The sequence below is a fragment of the Falco rusticolus genome, chromosome 4 (assembly GCF_015220075.1).
Source record: "Falco rusticolus isolate bFalRus1 chromosome 4, bFalRus1.pri, whole genome shotgun sequence".
Taxonomy (NCBI): Eukaryota; Metazoa; Chordata; class Aves; order Falconiformes; family Falconidae; genus Falco; species Falco rusticolus.
The window spans coordinates 69471272-69485274 of record NC_051190.1 but is presented as its reverse complement, the minus strand read 5'-3'; the positions used below and the strand labels follow the sequence as shown (position 1 = coordinate 69485274).

The 14003-nt window shown below is 38.2% G+C and overlaps 1 protein-coding gene across 7 annotated transcripts in view; it reads right to left on the bottom strand.

Annotated features, from left to right (window-relative positions):
- The window catches only part of ARHGAP21 (Rho GTPase activating protein 21), a 118944-nt gene that overhangs the window by 83379 nt on the left and 21562 nt on the right, over positions 1–14003 (bottom strand). The window contains exon 1 of one of the 7 annotated variants that reach the window (XM_037384898.1): positions 1255–1378. The exons of the other annotated variants lie outside the window; for them this stretch is intronic. Within the exon in view, the coding sequence (XP_037240795.1) occupies positions 1255–1338 (84 nt within the window). The 5' untranslated portion in view covers positions 1339–1378. Of the gene's footprint in view, positions 1–1254; positions 1379–14003 lie in introns of those variants that run through there. 7 annotated transcript variants of the gene reach the window in all.

Genomic DNA, 14003 nt, shown 5'->3' with positions numbered 1-14003 from the left:
ACTTCATGGGGCTGCCCACATCATGAGCCAAGCCTTTTCTTACTTCTTGATTCCGCTGAAATATGGGAAGCAACTGTCATACTGAATTTGCCTATACAGATGAATTCTTACATATGTGTAAGCAAACTAGATCAAACAGTGAAACAGTTAAGCCTCTGTGAAAATTATGACTTAAGCCTCAAGTCTCCTCTGTTTTTACAAATTCAGCAGAAGAGACTTTAACCTATAACACAAGATGACTCAAAAAACCCAGACATTGTGAATCAGCTTTTGCATCATGTTAAAAAGAAAAAAAACACAAAAAAAGCCTTCACCAAAACACCAGCACCATCACACAGCAATGTATCTTCCCCATTAAGAAGTTTTCAGGACAGACATGACATACAGAGGTTGTTTGTATTTCAAATGGCATATTGTTTCAAATGACTGCTGTGCATGGTGGGCATATTTCTGAATCACCTGCTTCTAGTTACTGTACAGAAAATGCAACTTTGTAAGAAATGCTTACCTTCACCTTACAGCAAAGAAGAATAAAATACATTTTCTTCAGTGGCTGGCTAAATGTTATATGAGAAATACAGGTAGTATCTAGAGTACCTTGAAAGTCATATTAGAACTGCATATACCTTTTTAAACCCTTCAGTATTTAAACCCTTCAGATTCTATTTTATAACATTTCCATTCAAAACCCAGGCAGGTTTTGTTTTGGAGGGTTTTTTTTTCCTCCGGTTCTGCAGCAAGTCAGTCAATTAGGTTTAAATCTGTCCATATTAAGAACTGAATAACATCCTGTGGAAATTTATTTTATCCTATATGTTAAAAAAATATGTAACAACCTCCCCTCAAACTATTTTTTAAATCATATTCATGATCAAGTATTTTGAAATAGTCAAGATGTTTGAGTTCTTTTAAAGCAGGAAAACATTATCGGCTTTGTATTTATTAACAATGCAGTTTATCCTGGCACATCTCCCCCTTCCTGTATGTGATATTTATCTTTTTGTGCAATTCTTGAAGTAAAACACCTCAAAGCTAAAGAATAAGAGAACAATCTAAAGTACTCTGAGTGTTAAAAAAAGCAATTACATAGTCAAAGCATGTTTTGTATGCTTAGTAAAACTCCCTAGCAAATGGCATCATCTCTAATACTACATACTTAACAGAACTAGGGGGTGGGGAAAAGAGATAAACTGTAGCCTCCCCCCCCAATTATATAATCATATTAAAATACTTAAGGACAAGCAAACAACAAACCTGACCACTCCACGCACAATACAGGTTACATATGAAACTCCATTTGTGATTGATCATGCAGTCCAAAATCCTGAACTGGGCCATGTCTTGCTGTAGTGCAGACTGCTGCTGTGCTCTGACTCAGCTTTTGTCCGGGTAATCCTTGAGGATATGAGAGCTATGCAGTAATGACATTCAGGAACAAGGACCTTCCTTCCTGTTCAGTCTCCCTTCCCACCCAACCATGTGTCAACTCAACAAGATTAACTGACAGAACTGCATAATATTCTTCAAAATAATACTTCCGAAGCTGCCAAATTACGCATTCTTGGGAAAAAAGTGGGAAATAAGAACATCTAAGAAATCTCACTAAAATAAACACAGAAAGGCATGCTCAAATTGTGCTTGTTCTCCCCCCCCCCCCCTTCATACCTGCTGCTGCTGCAACCAGTCAGAATATCAACAATTCAGTGTAAAAATTCCTATCATATGAATCTTAAACTTGCTTAGGCACAGTTGTGATGATGTCTTCTGTGTTTTCATGAAATTCAAAAGCTTACAATTCCTATTTTAAACACAGCACAATATAAGCAACTGTTCAAAGTCAAGAGAAATTCAGTTTTCACAAAAATTATTTGGGTTCTTAAACATCAGTCTCCCCTTGAAATCTATCAGAGTACTGATAGCATTACACAGAAATACTGCCTGCCTTTTGTAATGAGGAATGACAGACCTATTGATAGGGAAACGGAAGGCCCAACACTACAGGGATCCTGAGAAACCGCAGAAATACTGGAAGTTTCTTCCCTTACACAGTCCTTTCTTGCAATCTGCAAATAACCACCCTATTTGAGCATGCACCTCACCTTCTGTGTCTTCATTGCCTACCTTGCCTTCCCTCGTCTCTTTCAGAGGTGAGATTCAGAAATACATGAAATTTCCACAGACACATACACATTTTACCTGATGATTACATGAACTATTAGACTAGTCGCAGAAAACAACTCACAATAATTTGCAGTTTCAACACAATTAATTAACAATGCTTCAGAAAGACAAACACTGCCAGCTGTAGCTCAAAATAATTTAAAACTAGGATGTGTTATTTGTTGGAAGTGTGGTTGAGATCCCAAGCATCTCCCTACTGACAGAAGGAACCCAAACCTTCTGACCTGAAGCCAAGGAACAAGCAGAGACAGGCCCCACCAGAAAATGAGCCTCTGAGGTCCCCCCATTCCCAGGTCCAGCTGCTCCTGCAGAAAGGGCAGGGTAACACAGGTGATGAGACACATATAAGGAAGGGCAGCCTTCTGTTTGCATCAGCGCTCATCCTCTGCCTCAAGGAAGAAGATATGTGAGACGCAAAAGACTTTTCTCTCTTGAGAAAGCGTGGAGGAACAGCTATAGGAGCAGGTGGCCAATTCACTCTCTGGTTCAGTAACAGCCTCTAACAACTGAAAAATACTTCAGATGTGAAAGAAAATTGGTGCTGTAAAAGCATCCTGGAAATAAAACAAACTTGTACATGAGGGTCAAACAAATGGTGTGGCCAAACAGCAGCTTGTAACTTTGAAAACAGTTATACAAATAAGGCCTCATTTGTTTTAACCCAACCAAACAAAAAAATCTTGTTCCAATTTCTCATCCCAAGGGCCCTGGGAATTAATGCCAGAGTCCAAGCCAACCTCTTTGCTTCTCACCGACATAAGCAGTCTGCAAACTTCCAAGACACAGTTGTCTACAACAGCTCTATTCTATTCTGGTTCATTTTAAGATGCAAGGATAGTAGAGACTCTTTGTGACATACAACATATAATTACAAAAAAGGGAGAACAGTAGTATCAGTGCAAAGCACAACACAAAATGAGTACGGCCTCAGAAAAAGCACTTAAAAAGGGGATTAAAGAGCTCATGATGTTAAAACAATAAAATTTCGTTGTACAAGTTAAATGGTCTGCACTGAAGCAGCCTGTGCTGCCAAGGGGCTAGAAGAAATGTCCTGCTTAGCAACTATTACTGGGTGGAACAGATACACTTCCTCACAACAGACATCATAACTATCCAAGCTTAGGAAATCTTGGAGAGGGAGGATGTTTGGGAAGGTCTTACAGAGCAGGGTGTTACTGCAGAGATGCTGGAGCAGAATAAAGCAGCAAAGTCTCTAGGATAGCAACACTGGAACGAGGAAGGTCCCAGCACCCTGCAGGACCAGCAGCAGGGATGCTGGCAGAATGTGTGGGGCAGCCTACACATGGCTGGAAGAGTGGCCTGCTGCATGTTAGGTGCGCTGTGGAAGAATGCTGTCACCAGCCAAACAAGGTGAAGGGAAGAAGGGAAAGGAGATCTGGAAAATTGAGAGGGGTTGTTGGTCTGTACTAAAACCAACATCAACCAGGTTCTTCTTAAACAGCATTTTAGTACAATTCTGCAGAGATCATTATTAATTATCTGCTTTAAGGTCCATAAAGTATTACTCAGTATTTATTCCCCATAAAGTATTTAAACTCTTAATATAGTATATTCAGTCTCCTACTGTACAGTGGGATATTAAAAGTCACTTAAACCTCAGAATCAAATTTGTGCAACTCTTCCCATAACATCAGCAGCCATTATTAACTTGTTACTTTTTGGCATTCATTTTCAAATGTGTTTTAAGGAAACTGTAAAACAAAATTATGGCTTCTTCCCCCTCTAATCTGGCCAGTGCTCATGCACCACTGCAATTCACGCAGAGGTGTCTAAATGCAGATAAAAATACAAGGAACAATATAGGGCAGTAGGACATTTTCAGAAACAAGCTGTATTGGCCTGACAGCTGCCACAAAAAGTCAGTATCAAAATGCTTGTCCCTTAGATAAAGGAGGAGCTTAGAACGGGCTGCAAGAGCAGCATTTTCAACAGTTAGTTGCAGTTTCTGCTTAAAACCGATTCTTTCTCAAAATTTTCCTAAGTCAGTCTGTGTACTTGAAAATTTGATCTGCCATTACTGAAAACTGTTCCTGATAATCGGAAGAGACAATCTCCCTCCTAGCGCAAGGTTAAATCAAATTCCACTAGCTTAGCACTCCTCTGTTCTAACCTTACTTTCTTTACTCTTTAAGATTTTTTGGAAGACCTTAATTATTTCTCCTACGCATGGCTACTATGGTTCAGAGATTCTGCTTAGAAGATCCCTGTGCAAGTGCACAAGCACTGATGGAAGCCCTAAAAAGTACGTTTTAAGGGCTTCCCTTTTTGCCTTCAACACACAATTTACTATGCCTTCCTTCAAAGTTTAGTGCAAAACCAAAACAATTTGTGTTCTAAACATTTTAAACTTTTAAAAATGTTATAAAGTTTTGCCCAAAATTTAAAAGCAAGGCTTTCACACCAAATTTCCCTTCTGGAGTATAAAAAGAACAACAGAGTATTTAAATATGCACTCATTGCCTAACTACAGAATGACAGGACACACATCAACATTAGCAGGCTCCAAAGGTCTCCATGTCCAATTGCCCAAAGAGCTCCTTGTCATACACTGAGCTTTGACTAATGGAGGAAAGAAAGAGGGAGGAAAAGAAAGGTGATGATGACACCCAAGTTTCAAAGTTCTACTACTAACCAGTTCCCCCCCCCCCCCCAAAAAAAAAATAAAGAAGAAACCACTTAACATTCCAAGAATACAATAAAGTTGGGCCTCAATTATTTGATTTATTAACTGAAAAAGTCAGAGCCTATCCAAAGCATCATGTCCTCTCAAAGACTACCTGTCAAAGTCTAATGTTTTCTCCCAGTACACATTTGGGATCTCAGTATTTTGAGGTAGTTGAGCTAAAAAACAGGTAAGAAATGTAACATCCTCAACTTGTTATTTCTCAGAATCTGTGAGTCTTATATGCAAACTCTGGAAGGCTCAAGAGGAACAGTAGAGAAGAGGCAAGGTTTCCTAAAATTATGTCCCTCCAATATCTAGACTTCTACTTGAAAATTGCAGTGAGCTTTCCAAAACAGAAAACACAGCTCATGCTCGCAAAAACGAAGGGCTTCCATTTCCTAATGACTCTGGATACTTTTTGTACGCGAGCAAATACGCAAGCCATACACATCATCAGCACACACCGAAGCAAGTCCCAAAAAGATGGCGTTCAGAAAGAGCACCAAATTCTTTGAAAGTGTAAATCCTTTACTATGAAAACCTTTTTTCCACTAAACTAATTCTAGTCAAGCTATCATTAGAGAATATGCCTGTGTAAGAAGGCACTGTGAATCTCTCTATAGGCTAATGCATGAAAATGATTCTCTAAAGTTATCTTTTAAGAGTCAGGCAGTGAAAATGTACTTCAGTACACTATGACTGGACTGAGAACACAAGTGGACAGAGAAAGTCCCATCACAAGCAACCCTGATTATTACATCATCTGTCCAGTTAAGAAATCAGCACACTTTGAGTCAGTTAACAGGAATTTCAGTGTCACTAATTGTCCAATATAACAACAAAGGCTTTGCTGCACTCTACACCAAGCAACTAATATTTCCTTCCTTGTACTGACATTTAATTGCTTCAAAAATAGAACAAATCATGCATACACACAAGCAACAAATAGCATCTTCACTGGTTCCTCATTTCTTCCACAACAGATAAGACATTTTTCAAGTCTGGAAAGCAATTATTTTCTACCAGAAGTTACAAGGTCCTAGGAAGGACAAGATTTTGGTCACTCTTCTTGTCCCAAATACAAAAGAGATAGAAGACCTTACAGCACTTCTCAATCCCCTTTGCTACTATTAACCACCGCTGTACACAGTGATTACTTAAAAAGAATTTCAAAAGCAACTGAAACGTATTTCAGAGGTTACCAACAGGGTGTAGACTAATAATGATGATGCTGAAGCTAAGAGGAAATCTGGTTTGATTTAGTAAATGAAATTGAGACGTGCACAAGAACAAAAAGAAAAAGCATGTCTGAAAAAATACTGTTTCCACTGCTCAGCTCACAAGACTGGCAATGAGAAAAGTTCCTACAGACCAAGTCAAAAGCAGGAAGAGGCTGAAATATGATTTCCATTCTGAATTCTTTCCTATCATTGACACTGTTGCAAAAAGCTACAAACATTAAAAAAGGAAGAAACAGTGAGTACAAAAGATATCTCTCTGCATATTAAAGAAAAAAAAAAAAAAAAAAAGAAAACCACAACAACAAAACAAAACCTGGAGTGCTTCCTTCCTTCTATATCAACTTCTTTTTAAGATGCAATACAGTTCATAGAACTAGAAACATTAACAGAAACCCTTAGGGGAAAATAATGCAACTGTAAAACAGCTGGCACAGTACCATTTCAGGCTGTTTAATACGTTTGTACCAGTCTGCTGCAACTCTCCCAGTAGTCCAAGTACTGAAAAACCAGGCTCTTCCATCACAAACTGAGGACAAAAGAAAATAACTGATATTAGCCTAAGTGCCATTTTTCTTCTGCATGAATGCAACTTGTATTTTTAATCAACATATAAGCTCATTAGATGAATCAAGCAATGTATTTTTGTGATTGATTTTGTAAACACCCCACCTCCTGCAAACCACTTCACAGTATCTAAACCGTATGAAGAGAGTTGTTCTACTAACATTTTAAAGACTCGTGCAGAAGTGAGGTACTGATCAATCTGGCTCCCTAACTCTTCAAAAATCCTCTTGCCTCCGCTCTCAGGTGACTCCACCATCATCCTGTGTGCTTCCAAGAAGGCCACAGGATAGCAATATCAATCTATCAAGGGTTAAGAGCCATGACATAAAGAAAACTCCTTTTCTCTTGAGTTACCAGTTTACCAGTTAAGCACAAGTACTGCTCACTTCCTTGGATTTTAGCCTCAGCCATTTTCAGTGGACTGGTTCGGTATTTCCTTACTCTAACCAGCTTTGTACCACACACACACTTTCAACTAACCACATCCTAACTTCTGTTTAGGATGTGATACAAGACGCATTTTCTCTTCCCCTTTATCTGACAGATTTCTTCCTCTGTTTCAGAGAATGATCAGGTATCCAAGTAAGAACAGATTTTTTTTTTATTAACTTCAGCTACAGGAAAGTGTAATTTTTTATGTTATTCCACAAAAATGGATATATTGGACAGGAAAAAAAAAAAAAAGAAAACAGTATATGAGTCCCCAAACTGAACTCTAGTAAGGCAGCTGGCAATCTTTAGAAACTGGAAGCAAGCTTCTACCACTGTTCTATTTAAGAAATGCACAGCCAAATTTAGTGGGGGCTGAATAAGAAATATAAGCTATGCATACTGATGCAAAGTATACTTCCATGATACCATTGCCCACTTCTGTAATATTTATGGTGTTAATGAGATGTAACCTATGAGAACATGGAAGAGCTATCATCCCTACTACCTACAGCTCAACACCTCATAAGGTATCACTTGCTTTTCACCTACAAGTTCCTGGATGACAAAAGAAAGACCGTACACTCCTGTGGAATTTTCTGTTTGTCTAACCCATGTCTACACAACTGTGTATTTTATTTCATTGTTGACTCATTCTCGCTGCCTTTAGTTTTATAAGTCGACAGAGGATGAAAACGCAAAACCAAGAAGAACTAAAACCAAGTGTATTTGTTAAATGCATTTTAAATCACATCAGTACTATTCATCTGGTTATTTTACATCATCTCCGCTCAAAGAAATGCAACGTGACTTAAATTTGAACTTTCTCTCCATGCCAATTTTTTCATGTCCAACCAAAACATGAAAAAAATACTGCAATGCTTATTGCCACCGTAACATACCGCCACCACTGAATTCATCCTCATGAAAACAACTATAAGCTACATTACTAACTGTGTCTGGATAGTATGTGAATCTCTAGAAGGCATACTGTACACTGTTTTAATGATGCAGCTATGATCAAGTTAAGAGAGCTGGGAGATGTTTTTGGGGTTTGAGTGTCACGTCGTCGTTGTCATTCCCACACACCCACCCATCCCCAAACAATGGCAAATGTGTCTACATTAAATCACATCAAATGTAATGCCTTCAGTACTAACATCACACATATTTTCTTTCAAAGAAGGTTTTCTGTTTACAGTATCAGTGATCCTGTCTGAATATACATGGGTCTACAACTACTTGAGCCCCACTACAGGAGTAATTCTAGTAGGTACTTCCTGTTGTCTTCATATTCTTCGCTACCCTGCAGTTCCGTGTGATCAGCTCTGCTATTTTCTGATCCCAGCCCAAAGCCAGAAGTTACTTGCCCTGTCCAAGACTGGGCTTCAGAATACTAAAATTTCCATTTAGACAAAAAACAATCCTTGCATACATTAATGTATGAAAGAAACACATAGGAAAATATCATGCTAGCTCTGGTGATTATAGGGAAAATCCTTTCAATCTGCCAGGATGTTTATTTACACAGCAAGTCTATTATAATACAATTAAGTCTTCTTAATAATCTACCAATCTCTAAATACAAGATTTGGATAAAGCTAATCGCCAAGTGTGACCACACTGAAGCACCTTAATTTACAGCCCAATATCCTCTTATTAAGACCAGGGGCTGCTCAGAAAGCCGAACAGTTTGTGTATTGAGAACTGCCTGAGCTTCTTGCAAGATGATCTCGGAAAGCAACACCTATGTCACGCTGCACAGGAAGGCATTCTGCCAGCCTAATCAGAACAAAGGCATATTCCTGCTTTCTCTGAACTCAAAATTGTAAGAAGAGAAACAAAATTAAAAATTACTACTGTTGGTAAATACAAAAGCTATTCAATACTAAGGCATTTTCAATGAAATATTAATATTTGGGTTAGTATAGTGGGTTCTCAAGCCTTCACTAGCTGGTCTATTTCAAAATACAACTTTGACATTCCATAGGGGATAAATAGCAGGCTGTCCTTCCACATCAAGTACAGATTTTGAAGTTATGAAAGCCGCACTTAACAGACCATTAGACTAGCTGAGCTCCTCCTGAAGCCAGCTAAAATTAGGAAATAAAATCTTCATTAAAATAAAATTACCAGAGCACGTGTGAAGCAACTGAAGTTACTTGGCTAGCAAAATAATCACCTCCTTTGCTTCCCCTGCCTTCCCTCAGCTGGAAGGCAGTCCACGGGCAGAGTGAGAAAAGGACTTTAAAGAGCTGTCAGTCAGAAAGGTAAGCTCCAACAGAAAGCTGAAGACCCATCTTAAATACAATTAAGAATTTCTTAATATTTCTTTCACTTAACTAGTATCACTGACTGAACTTGGGGGGGCGGGGAACAAAACTGAAAATCAGTTTTGGCATGCTGGAAAACATACTACTTAGTATTATTAATCTTATTTTTCATAGAACAACTTTATTTTGCTATTCTAAACATACAGGGTTTTTTTCATTAGTGTACCACAGTAACAAAAATAAGTTTATGTTAAATGACAACTTACTCCTGCAGATGGTCAATTTCTAATTTTCAGCTTTGCCATCTGCACCATCAGAGCACTATTTTTAATGATTATCTCAGTTCACAATGTATTTTTTCACTATTTATCTACAGTCATAACTTCCCCTTTATCTCTACAGTATCCTATAATTTTCATTTCCTTCGTTGTTCCAAATGTAGCCATGTAGGGGGAAAAATCATAAAAAAGGCAGAAGAGGATACTGGAATTTTAGTGATATAATGATGAAGCATACACCACTTTCACATCAAAGAAAAGACACTGCATGTCCATTCTACTTCTATTCCAACAAAGAACACCACCCAAGTCAGAAAGACTCAAACACAAGTGCACAACTTCAGACTGAGCCCTAGTTCTTCAAGGTGTTAAGATTTCAGAATAAAAACCAAAGTTTCTTTTACAATAGCTCTCTTGAAATTCAGGTAGTGATCAGAGTCATAGTACACATGTCCTGAAACAAAACAGGAAAAAAGTTGTAAGTGAACATGACATGCAAGTTGGTGTGTACATTCCTCAACATCTCTCTGGAGGTTTCGCACAGCAGCAAGAGCAACTCCTCCAAGGCAGCTACACTCCAGCCGTGAGGCCCATGCATGCTTAATGCCCTCCTTGGCCACTTCACCTCCACACTGAAAGAGATCTCAAAGTACTCTTCATAGGATCCTTTCCAAATGCCTTTCTCTTGTTCCCACCTGTGGTCTCATAAATTTAAGGCCTGAATAGACCTCACACATTTTTAATGTTATGCAAATACTACAGAGGAAAGTGCCACTTGGAAGCATTATTAATACTGAATTACTCACTGCAGTCTGAAGCCTAACTCCTGTTAAATATTACTGCAGCACCCACTACTTTCAAACAAATTTTAAAAACATGACATTTAAAAATTACCACTCTCTAGAGTTAGGGAATATATAAAAAGACAGTCCTTAAGAGAACACCATTGACTGGAAACCTACAGCTGGCTGACGAAAAAACAAGAGAGATTCATTAACACATTTTTTTCTGTAGATGTATGGGGCAGGGGACATGGATTCTAAGACATCAGATTACTAATGTGCATTTGTCACATCTGCACTTTTCTGTTCTAAGGGTATACAGTGTAAATACAGTAGCTAACAAATGCTACCAAATAAAGCTACAAGTTCAGATTTTCAAACCTGTCAAACAATTTGTTGTATTGATTAGAGCCAACATAATGCAGTACAGACTAAAACACTCTAGCTACAGAACCCAGCAGAGAAACAAGTCTCACCACTTGTCACTCTGAAGTGAAGAAGAGTTAAATAAAAACAGCTTGTTAACCAATACAGCTTGGTGACTTCTGTCTAGCTTTCTCTTCTGACTGCCCCCAAATTTGACTTAAGTCACACAGTGCCAGAGGCTATTATAACAAATTGTGATGGAATTTATCATCATAAATGCCATCAGATGAACCCCAGTTACCGCAAACAAACATCCAAACCAAACAAACAATAAAACCACACACACCCCTGCCCCATTTATTTTTTACAAATAAAATTTTAGTTTAGACCCTATCTTGCTTTCATATGCTGTGTCTTCAAAGATTCAAACTCTACTCTTTACTTTTGAAAAAAGAACTCAATGATTGAGCTCTATAAACTCTACCTACCTAGTAAACTTTCCAGGCAATTTAGGCAATCGGAAGAAATTAGAAAAAACAAAACTTTCCTTCAGTTTCTCTATCATTTTTCCCATGCAGACCAAACCAGGTTTTGCACGAACAATGTTATCAGATCAGTCATCCGACATACTCTGAAACTACCTTTAATAATTTCCAGTATTTTCTGTTGTATAAAATACATGCGCTTTGATCAAAGCTCTTCCCCACCATTTTGCAAGTTTCCACGCTTTCACTAATGCTTTCATTTATCCAAAGGTGGATTGACTTGGAAGAAAACACACTTTAAAAGAAGTTAACATATTTTCCAGGGAGCTTTGGAATTCTAAGAAGGCTTAAGGTTTATTTTAGAAACAAATTAAACGTATCAAGTTGCTACACGAGTAGTAGAACTGACTTCTGTCTTTTACATCGTGTATCTCCCCCTCATCATCTTTCCTCCCATCAGAGGAAAGAATAAGGGTTTTGGCTAGACAGCAGCCATGCATGTGCTGACTGGCCACCAGAGCTCCCCCACCTCACCTTCAGTGTGAAGCGTTAACCTGGGCTTCGCTTCCATTTAGCTACCAAGTTGCTCCAATATTCCAGGCACTTCATTATCTCCAAGACCTTCTTCCTGCCTTGAAATTTGGTCAAAATTGGCCAGTGAGCTCAAGAGCAACTGTAGAGGAGCTAAGTGATGGGCAAACTGATGACATGCACAAAAGAAATAAGATTCATGAATTTTTACGTCTTCACTCCATTACATCACTTGCTTCCTACCATATCTTTTGCTTGAAGAACACAGGCCCTGCATTTTCACCGGTGATGCCTTCCACTCTTTCAGCACGCAGTTATTATTGCACAAGCTACATTCCATAGCCTTTTTTTTTTTTGACAATAAACCAATTCTCTACTCCCTTCCTACTTTTTCCATTATCATATAGCATTATTCTCAAATTGTCCTACAGAAATGCAGAGATTGTGATATCAGAATTAAAGAAGAAACCTGCATAACCATAGGCTAGTACTTTTTATACCTTTCAATTCTATAACATTCATTTGAATTCTTTAGAAAAAAAGCACAGAAACTGAAAATTACTGTCAGAAAAAGCCTAGAGCCATATTCTTGCCAAAAAATTTCATGAGTATAGGCAGAAAGATATTTTTTCTGACCAACATTTACTTTCCAATAGGTTAAATTCTACTTTCCCCATTTTCTGTATCTCTGTTGGGAAGCACAAAAGAGCTGAAGAAAGCATGGTTTTCTAGAGAGCAAAAGCTCAAATTCACAAAACATAGGCACAGCAAAGGTGGTGTTGCAATTCACTTTATGGGGTGTAGCTCCTGGAGCGGCATACAACAGAAGAAGCTCAGGTTCCTAGCCCAGCAATGGACAGATCTAAGCACCTTATACGGAAATTTGAAACAGTGAAGTACAGCCGAAGCAGATGTTAAAAGTAGCCATGTATTACACCAAAGAAAGGAGTACATCCAAAATCCTACTTATTTCTAGAGTTCAGATAACTGAACATATTTTCAGACAGAATGTGAAAAGCATTATGTAAAACTAGAGCATTACTGTAATGTGTCTAAACGATCAAAAGTGCAGAAACCAGGTGTCTGAATTTGTATGTAACAGGCAACTACTTGCAGCATGAGACTTGACATGATTCAAACACTGGAATTTAAGATCTTTTTATTTCTTAACCACAGGATAAAAGAAATCTTTTATGACAAAAACAAACTATGCAAAATACTACTGTAGCACTGGTAAAGACCTGTTTTTCCTTTAACTAGAAGCACTGCCCCATTGCATTTAGAGAGGAAGTCAATGGCTTCACCCTCTGGCCTCAAAATTTCAATTACACTGTGAGCCCAGGGTAATTTTTAGTGGTTACCACTAAAGGGAAATACACTGATTGCAAAAAACCGCAGACTCAACACACACAGCTCTGCAGGGATGATATCTAAGTAGATCTTAGTAAGAGTGTGTCGCTTAAAATTACACTTTTAAACCTCACTATCCTGGTGGCACGATTCATCCTTCCAAACTCTTAAAACAGTCAGCGCATCCTCTGAAAGGTAAGACAAACAACACTATACCTTCCCTCAAAGGAAGCTTCACAGTAAGCATCTTAAAGTTTTCTCACATTAGCATGATAGCATTCATCAGCATTAAAAAAAAAAGTATTTAATAATAAATAAGTTTCACTTTCCAAATGATTTCTGAAGTCTACATGAAAAGCTTACATGACTGACTTCTAGAAGTGATGGGCTTGGTCAGCCCAACAGCTTGCTGCTTGACCCTTCAGTGAACCACTTCAGCCAGAGACTGCTAGAAGACCACCAGCACAAACACAGACAGACCTCGGAGGAGATGGAAGAAAAGCTTCCTAGGGACTAGAGGAAACTGGTTTTCTGAGTGGTAGTGATCTTTGTTCAATTCATAAAAATGAATAAATAAAAAGCCTCATCTGAAACTAGTTCTAGAAGCAAGGACTTCTGTGTTCTAGCCAGCAGGGACTAGAGAGATAGAAGTTGAGGGACTGTAACCCAATTTAATAATTTTTAAATCCCTATCAACATTCTATATAGAAAAAAATTGTGGAAAATCCCACGCTGCTTAGATTAAAAATATTTTTGAGTGCTTACTATTATGAAAGGGTATAAGCAGAGCCAATACCATCAAGATTTATCATTCTCAGAAGCATGCTGATCTCAGAT